This window comes from Pseudochaenichthys georgianus, chromosome 13, assembly GCF_902827115.2.
Source record: "Pseudochaenichthys georgianus chromosome 13, fPseGeo1.2, whole genome shotgun sequence".
Lineage (NCBI taxonomy): Eukaryota > Metazoa > Chordata > Actinopteri > Perciformes > Channichthyidae > Pseudochaenichthys > Pseudochaenichthys georgianus.
Genome location: NC_047515.1, coordinates 2111217 through 2120795, shown reverse-complemented (window position 1 = coordinate 2120795; position 9579 = coordinate 2111217). Strand labels below are relative to the sequence as shown.

At 42.4% G+C, this 9579-nt stretch overlaps 2 protein-coding genes across 2 annotated transcripts in view; one reads left to right on the top strand and one right to left on the bottom strand.

The window, feature by feature from the left end:
* LOC117457513 (kinesin light chain 1-like) overlaps window positions 1–463 on the top strand; it is a 16872-nt gene extending 16409 nt beyond the window's left edge. Inside the window, exon 5 of the mRNA XM_071205266.1 lies at window positions 431–463. Within this exon, the coding sequence (XP_071061367.1) occupies window positions 431–463 (33 nt within the window). The remainder of the gene's footprint in view (window positions 1–430) is intronic.
* A 489-nt stretch (window positions 464–952) lies between these two features.
* ercc2 (excision repair cross-complementation group 2) lies at window positions 953–6628 on the bottom strand. The gene is made up of 10 exons (XM_034097650.1): window positions 6489–6628; window positions 6042–6141; window positions 3932–4009; window positions 3767–3829; window positions 3469–3582; window positions 3031–3147; window positions 2785–2901; window positions 2369–2492; window positions 1647–1743; window positions 953–1148 (listed from the first exon to the last, which is right to left on the bottom strand). The coding sequence occupies exons 1-10, from the start codon at window positions 6491–6493 to the stop codon at window positions 953–955; spliced, it is 1011 nt and encodes a 336-aa protein (XP_033953541.1). The 5' UTR covers window positions 6494–6628.
* Between the last annotated feature and the right edge of the window lie 2951 nt (window positions 6629–9579).

Sequence of the window (9579 nt, the reverse complement as noted above, 5' to 3'; positions counted from 1 at the left end):
TGGTGCTGAGGCTAGCTGCCCCCTCTCAGAGCCACTCTGACCCGTCTCTCAGCAGCACTACTCTCCAAACACCAATCACAGTCAAACGCATTATAACACAATGTAAACACAACTATTTACAACATTGGGAAGACGAGACGCCAAAGCAGATGAGAATGTTACCTGGCTCTGAACAGAGAGTACGAGCTGGCAGAATATCTCTCTGCTGTCAGAGACAGAAAGCAGAGACAGATCCTAACCAAGCACAGGCTCAGTGACCACAGACTGGAAACAGGAAGACTCAAAAGATCCTGGCAGCCAAAAGAGAACAGAACATGTGGTCACTGTACGACAGGTGAGACCGAGACAGAGATGCACTTCCTCCTGAAGTGCCAAACATTCAACGAAGCAAGGAGCGTTTACTGGAACAAGTTGAACTCTGTGATCCCAGGTTTCAAGGAGGTTGATGACCTCTCAAGACTGAGAGAGAGGGAGAGAGAGGGAGGGACTCTCAAGACTGAGGGAGAGAGAGAGAGAGAGAGAGAGAGAGGGAGAGAGAGGGAGGGACTCTCAAGACTGAGAGCACTCCTAGGAGAAGGAGACAAGGCACATCTTGCTGCCCAATATGTATACACATGCCACAACCTGAGGGACAGTGAATGAGACACACACACACACACATTTCAACACGTGTGTGTTGTATCACTATATATATATATATCATAATAATATGTAAACATTTGAAATGTATGTTAATGTTGTTAATTATTTTGTATTGTGATGCTTTGCAACATTGTTTAATTTAACTTTCATGCCAATAAAGCCCCTTTGACTTGAATTGAGAAGGAGAGAGAGGGAGAGAGAGAGAGGAAGGAGAGAGAGCGAGAGAGAGAGAGAGGAAGGAAACAGAGAGAGAGAGAGAGAGGGCAGGAGCCAACAGTTAACCTTTTCCAGACTCAGTTGTGTGGGGTCTCTAGATGTAGGGCGATGAAAGGAAGAAGAACAAAAACAAAATCCGCGTTCCTCCTGCTTTACCTCGTAGGATTTCATCTGGTAACACGGGATTGGCGAGGTAGACGTCCGTTTCCCTGGCAACATTGGCTTCTTTCAGCCCTTCCACCAGCCGCCTGTACTCCATGTTCAGTTTATTAGCGTCCGTCTCCTTTATACTGTCGGACAGAAAGGGCAGGGTTCAGATGAAAGACACTTGTTTTACCTGTAGGTGTGATTACCAGGGGAAGTATACGTTCCTTATTGATCAGGAGGATATTGCCTTTTAGGACATTTCTATTTAAAACCTGCTTTATTGCCGGCATCACTTTCGGGAAGGCTCTGTGACACAAGAGTTTCTTCGGCATAACTACACTGCAGCTATGTGCGTACGACTAAATAAAGAACCTTGAACCGTTGTAATTATTTGTGTTTTTCAGTCATAAGGACACAACCATACATAGAAATTATATTTTGAGGTGATTCATATTCATACAATCATTCTGTGAGATGAAAGCCAACAAAGGGGCCAAAGAGCTGTGGAAGTGGGCTGTCGTCTCTCCACATGACAGTTGAGAAAGATGGTTGTTTCCTGAGGGGACTAGCAGACTCCGAGTGAGGAAAGATGGCAGTGACAGGACGGTGGAGGTCAGGGCGTCAGGGCATCAGGGTCTTACTTCTGGATGGTGGTCTGCAGAGTGTCCACATTGGCCTGGCAGCGGTCCAGAGTGCGTCTGGAGATGTTCACACTCATGGAGTCGATGCACACATTGTCTGAGGAGAAAGGAAAGAGGAATATTGTTATATTATCGTGTTAACTATATCATATGATATTGCTAGATTCACACAAACAACTCAATATGGAATAATGTAAATATTTATCTATTTATTATTTTTTAGGATAATATTTTAGCATTTTCTTTTTTAATTAGGCACTATTTCCACCTCGATAGCACGAGAACAAGCTAACATGTTGTTTCAAATAACGCATGTGAGAATATTCACCATTATAACGGAAATACACCCATCACCTTATTGCAAGTGTTTGTTATAGCAATACAATTATATATTGTTCAAACACTACAGACAACACTAAGTATCATTAATAATCACATTACATATTTTTCTGGTGTAAGCCTTTTTCCTCCTAACGTTGTCTTTGGATGCTCTTAGACATTATTATAATTCTAGTCGTATGTACCTAACATTTTATCTGTACTCATTTGAGCCTTTATGATGCTACAACCCTCTTGTAATCAATAATGGCTTATCTTTAGTTATTTACATGATTACAATAGATGTCTTGAATTGATCCATCCATGTTCTCACATGTAATGGTTTAGGAGCCGAATACAGAATACATGTATCGGATGGCTGGAAATGGGACTGTGACACTGACCTATGTTGTGAGCCTCATCAAACACCACCACAGAGTTCTTGGACAGCTCTTTGGACACCAGGTCAGCGATCTTCGGGTCCAGCAGGTAGTGGTAGCTGTACACCACGATGTTAGCGTGCAGGAGCTGAGAGGAGACACAGTCAGGGGAGGGGAAACAGATCGGGGTGACTTCAGTAAAGAGTAACTGGGACAGATTCTTTGCAGATAAGTCTGTCAACAGCAGCTGGAGAGAAACATCCGTCCACTTTATTTGTGCACAACAAGGGTTTTCAATAAAAGAAACATTCAAGGAAAACTATTTGCTCGTTGGATAGTCGCTTTAAGCTTAGTCCCCTATCAAACCCATGAGTAATGGCTTTCCTTTTTCATACCACGATACATGTTTCCTGCTTTCAGAATTCTGAAGTGCAATATACCGAGTAGCGTGCCAGATAATAAGGACACCATCCTTTCCTCCTCCCAAAGTCCTTCAGGTCGTCCAGGTTGTAGATGCCTGCAGGAAGAGGCACCTGGCGGCCGACGGCATCAAAGTCCTGCACACAGCAGGAGGAGAGGGGTGTCATTTATCATTTTGTAGACCAACATTAACCCGCCTTGTTTACTTCCACTTTAGTTCAAAAATACCAGCTGGTGTAAACTGGGTGGATCCGGTGAATGTTTACCTCGTAGAAGCGGCACACAGGCACGCTGGAGTCGCTGTGGCGTTGGGCACGGATGTACGAGGCTGTCAGGGTGTGGCACTTCCCATCAACCTCTTTGCCGAAGCGCAGAGCACTCACCTGGATAGAAGCAGACACGGCAATTATGGGCATATGAGCTGAGGTCCAATCACTCACATGATTCCAGTAAAGGTCAAACCTCAAGAATGCATCTTGTAACCCTACACTGAACAACACGCATGTTGATATGATTCCAACAACATTGATTGTCCCTTGAAACACTGGAAGATCAGGCGGAGCATACTGAATATAAGGCCTACATTTCAAGGGAGAAAAACTAGACCAAATCTTTAAAGAGTTTTGAACATTTCTTTGTGCTTCCTCTCTTTGTGAGGAGAGTGGCCTGTGTCGCCCTGCTGTGTCCGGAGCAGCAGCCGTTACCTCAGGGTGGATGCACAGGTTCTTTCTGGAGGAGAGGGCCAGAGCCAGGAAGTTGTTGCTTTCACCAGTTTGCTTGGAATAATACTCCATCAACTTCCGCAGCTCCTCCACGACCTGAAGAGACAGCAGATCAAATATACAAGTTCTGTTTTTAACATCTTGGAAATAGTGTTTTTCATGTTTGATTTCAAAGGGGTAGGACAAGACACATTGTTGTTGCTGGGATTAAACTTCAACATATCCTTGGAAATATCTATTTGACTTTCTGATGTGTGATTCTCTTTTGACATTGACTCACCTTTTCAATCTCTGGAACAGTCCTGGAGCAGTATATCAGCTTGGTCACTTCCAAGGGAAAGGCCTGAGAGAGAGAAAGTAACATCTGTCATTCTGTTCATGTGGCGCTGGCTGCTGGGAAGCAAGAGTGGAGCACAGGAAGTCACTTGAACACAGCTAAACTCACCTTTTGGTAGGCAACAATGAGAGACAGCAGAGAGATAGTCTTCCCTGTCCCTGAAGGCATCTCCAGGACTCCATGACCCTGAACATAAAGAGCATGGGATGACCAACAAACAGACAAAGTGAACACTGTGTAGCTTTCCTCTGAATGATGTCGTGGAAACTATTGTAACTCCCCCCTTTACACAGGTTTCATCAATCGCTGAAAGACAAACTGTGTGCCCCTCGTTTTGTTTTCCAAACTGCCTTGCCGATTTGATCTATAGTAGTTAGACAAGTGGTGCAAGATGTATTTAGATCATTTACGTGAGGAAGGTAATAATACAAAATTGTTAAAATACTTAATTACAAGTTAAAGTCCTCAATTCAAAACCTTACCAAGTATGCAGCTGTTATTAGCAAAACTGTACTAAATGTGAGAGAAGAGAAAGTGTTTATTGTGTAGTAGAATGTTCTGCTTTACTTTGATGTCGATGCTTGATTACATCACATCACATGTCACTTGGTAGACGCTTTTATCCAAAGCGACTCAATACTGTGGCAATCCCCACCGGAGCCATTTGGGGTGAAGAGTCTCAGGGACACAACGACATGCTGACTGCAGTGGGGTTTGAACCTGTGACCCCCTGAACCCAACACCAACGCACAACCCACTGTTGGTCAGTACTTGAATTGGGCCGGTACTCACCGGTACTCAGTACCGGGACTTCTGATTTTTACCCATCTGGTACCGTTACTTCTTACTGAGTACCGGCAGGTGCCGGTACGGCGGTACTCAGTAGATGCGTCATGAGGTGCCGACGCCGCTTTGCCCGCCTCGCCCCCGGAGCAGCAGTCTTCGTCGCCCCAAACACCGCCACCCCTCGGCGGCCCGCAAGTGCCAGAGGACCTCGGCAAAACAGAGCCTGCCCAGGTATATTTAAACAAGTTCCCAACTCGCCTGTACAGTGGGGTGAGGCGCTCATTTAGCTGCTCATGGTTTAAAACAGAGATTGGCTGGAATCTCCTGTAAAAAAGATGCCATCTTCTGCTATGCATGTAGACATTTCAGTTCAAATACATCTAACTCAGATGCCTAACTCAAACGCTGTCTCCTGGTAGCTACTCATCTGAGTAAATCACTAAAACTTAAATACTATATGGCAGTAAAACAAGAATAGAGTTAAAAGGGGAGTGATTTGTAAAATATCCATAAAGAAAAAGAAAATCTATTTACAGTTCTGTTTCATCTGGGTGTTGAGAGATGTATCCATAGATCTCTTCATGTTACTCTCAAAGTGCACCAGATTGATGCTTTTAACTTCCATATTTAATTTTTTTATTTAGCCTTTATTTATACAGATGTAAAATCTCATTGAGACACAAGGTCTCATTTTCAAGAGAGACCTGTTCAGTGGTAACACTACCACACTAAGTTACGGACAGACGGGACACTAAACACAGAGGCAGCACTCAAATACAACATCGTAAAAAAAGTAGTCAAAAATCAATCTTGTGTTAGATCCACTTATAAAAATAGCACTTTACCCCTGCACCCCCTCTAATCTCAGATGCACTCTGAGTCATTTTGTTTAAGTACAGTGAGCCTTTCTAAAATATACAGTAAAGAGACAACCCCACCAGCATTATAGGATATACTATGACTTTGAGCCAAACACTTGTTTTTGGGCTGTATAAATAAATTGACTTGAAACAGTTGCTGATTTAGAGTACTGGCACCTTTTTTATTCCAATTCAAGCACTGCTGTTGGGCAGTTTAACCTACAGTAATACATCATATTCTATAAGATCACTTTAGTTTGAAGTGTCGCTATTCTGTGAGAACCACGTATCTCTAAAAATAGTTTTTTAGAAAAACAGCTCTACAGTAAATCTGAAAAGAGACTCAAGCTGTCATATGTATTACAGTATTTCATTAAATGTATTATGTTGCAACACTGTGACATTAAAGATACTATTTGTGTCACAAGCTATATGTAAACTACATGCCATCATTGTTAGCTTGGCGATGCTTTCTCATGTGTGTATATTGCACTTGCCCGCGCGCACAGCTACAATGTCAATCATCCCATTGAATGTACTTGTAGATTGAATAACCCAACAGCAGCACCCACCTTAGCATCCAAAGTCCTCTTCAGCTCCAGCATGTAAGAGTACTGCTCAGGATATATGTAGTCATATGGAAAATACACCAACAGACCATCGATGTTGAGCCTGGAATCAAACAATAGAGAAGAACATGCTGCAGACTCAGAGCAGAGACACACACATCTGGATATGTAAAGCTCAGTAAAGCAGCTACAAGGGAATAACTAGATATGTGTATGAAGCTAAGCTAACATGGACGTTAGCTCTCAAATGTATTGCAGATTACACAAACATACCAGGCCAACTTTGATACGATAACCTGAAAACACTGCATCTGTGAGTGCCATGTGTTGTGTTCACTTAGCCAAATGATGTCAGACAATTTAGCTAAGTGTAGTCTAACTTGATGCTATCAAGCTAGCCCGAACAGTCCTGCAGGAATGTGTTTCTTTTCAGTCCTAATAAACACTCACTTCATGTTTGTAAAGCGTGTAAAGCCTCTCCTCTTCAGTCTCTATGGCTGTTTTGAAATTATCATGTATAACTTGAAAAACAACAAATGATGGCAGTGATGGTCCGAAGCAAACCGGAAGCAAACCGGAAGCAAACTATTCTTCTTCCGGTGTTCTTGTTCTTTCTTGCAGTTTTAGCCATAGACATATAAAGAGTAGACGCCGCATCGACCGCTACTGCCTATTGGCGCTGACGAGCCGTGGGGCCGCCATCTTGGACCGGTCACCCGCCCCACTCAGTGTAATCTGTCTGGCAGGCGCAATGAAGTGTCAGCGCATTTAATCAATCGATTCATAACTCGCTGAATATAAAACTGATTTTCACGGGGGGGGGGGGGTTCTGCAAACGTCATATATGTAGGCATGATACCGGACACATGATTCGGCGTATTTTAATATTCATAGTAGGCTTAACAGCAATAGAATATTCTGGCCTATATATGTTATTATGTATGATAGGTATTTTGCAAAATACACAAGATATATAATATAGGCTAATATATACACACACACACACACACACACATATACAAAAACACTAATGGTCTATATGATAAAGAAGCAGAAGCAGATTGTGTAGGCCTACTCAGCTATTTTAATAAGTTGAAAAATGAAGAAACAATAATACATTATACATAGACAGAAGTTATATATCAGTAAAAATGAATATCTATATGAGTAAAAATGAATATCTATATCTATGTCAGAAAAAATGAAAATCTACATCTATATAAAAAATGTACATTTTCAAGTTAAACATAAGAACATGACACCACCCCGCCCCAAACCATATTTACACAAAGTTGCTCATGAAAGTTGAAATGAGCTAAAAGCCCTGAAAGAGGACTGTTTTGCAGAGCTTCTTTCTCGTGCTCCCTTTCTGCAGGTCAAGAGAGGTGAGTCTGGCAATGTGGTGTAGTCTTATTTTCAGAAACACAACCAATGACAACAAGTCGGAATAATGGTTGTCGATGCCAAACTGCGTCTCCTCAATGTGTTCCCCAAGCTGAAAAACATCCTCCGTTCCAATCTCCTCCCGGACGATGTATAGGTGACTGTCGACTCCTTTGGAGCTTGCCTTGTTGAAGCTTGGCGAATCCCCCTCTCTGCAGCTCTCAGCACCTTCACTGTGCCTTGTGATGGAATCACTAGGCTACCGTTGTGTTTCAGGGCGAGAAGGTGGTAGCTCTCATCAAATGATGAAGGTACAGCATCTCTGACCAAGCTTGCACGGCACACATCACAGGACAGCTTTGGCAGAATCTGCCGGACTACAAATCCTGCGATGTAGACCAGCGCGTTTTCCACCAGACCACCAAACTGAGTGGGAAGATAGCTGTGGTCACTCACAACAGCCGAAATGTTGGCGAATGGAGATGGGTGCTCTTCAGCAGTTTCAGCAGAGGACATCTCGACCGCAGACAGGGACACAGTGTGATCTTGGGCTGCCACGTTGCCTGTCTCACTATGAAACACCGAGCCATCAGACGGCGGAAGATGGCCTGGAACTGGCGTGCAGATGGATTGTTATTCCAGCCACCTTGTATGGAAAACAGGCACACAATACATACATTACTCATAAGTCATTTTCAGAATGGATTGCAGTTAAAAGAACATCAACCCTACCTGACGTTCTGATGGAAATAAATAGGAGCTCCAAGTGATCCTGGCTGAACCTGTAGGTGAGGACATACCGCTGAACTTGGAGCAGTTCAGGAATCATCAGCATCAACGGGTCGATGTTAATGACAAATCCGATGACTGACAAGTACCTGCAAAAGAAAAACATTGTATTACTCTGATCATGGCAACACATATACAGTATACTTGTAGGACACTTAGCTAACTAGGAACAATGTAATTTCAGAACTGGGATAACTTGAGAACAAGAACACATGCAATACATACCATTTTGACACCGACATGTGCTTGATGTTGTGTGATACGTACCATTAGAAGCATCTGGGACCTCAAAAACACTGAAGACAAGATCATTCAAATAGAAACAAAACTGCAGATTGAAAAACATTGAAACAAGAGAACATCATTTCAACATACATACCCTCCTTCTAATACCTGCAAAACTTGATGTTGTGTAATACATACTATTTAGAAGCATCTGGGACCTCAAAAACACTGAATACAAGATCATTCCAACAAACCAAAGTGAACACAGAAAAACATTGTAATAAAAGAGCATCATGTTAGCAGACCAAACTAAAGGAAAACACGTTGTAACAGTAGCATCATATGAACCTGATGGAGAGAACAGAGCATCTTATGAACTCGACGCATAACGGAACAGAGTATCGTTGAACTCATGTCGTGAACTTTTCATGCATGAATAACAAGCACTATTTTAATAGACCTCTTAGATCGGTGAAGTGGTGTTCCATCTTTTGTCACCAAAGTGAGCAAGTACTCCCTGGCTTTTGACAAACATGCTTTCCTCTCTATCCACTTCAAAGCACCCAAGGGAGATAGGAATCCTTTGGCAGGAGGATTGCGTCCATTCATTGTGTCAAACAGCCTGTCAATAATCTATAACGAAATATCTAAATCACTATCATTACAGTGTTTCATTAGGTATCAGATCGTTGTAATCAATACTCATCTATTCAAGATATAAAGAGAACAGAGTACTTATTTCTAAACTGTATGTTCAACGTGCAACATGCAAACTTAGTATTTGCTTGACTTCCTTCTCTCCATAGGCCTGCTTTGTGCTACAGCAAATTTCACACAGAGCTTTACCACTCAAGGTTATATACAAACGTTTGTATTTATGAATATGCAATATCACGGTTCATGAAAATATTTGCATGTTGAACTCAGAGAATTATCAACAAATTGTTCCTGATGCTCAAATCATATTTTGATCAATTATTTAAAAACAAACACGTACTTGGTTCTATAATCACTAACTGTTTACCTCAATGAATTCTGCCGTTGCCTCACAGTCTTTAAACTGAGAGTACCTAAGATCCCTCACTGTGTGGAGAGCGACTGGCACGGAGCGACTCAGTGTTTGTGCAGCCAGGGACACCCTCAT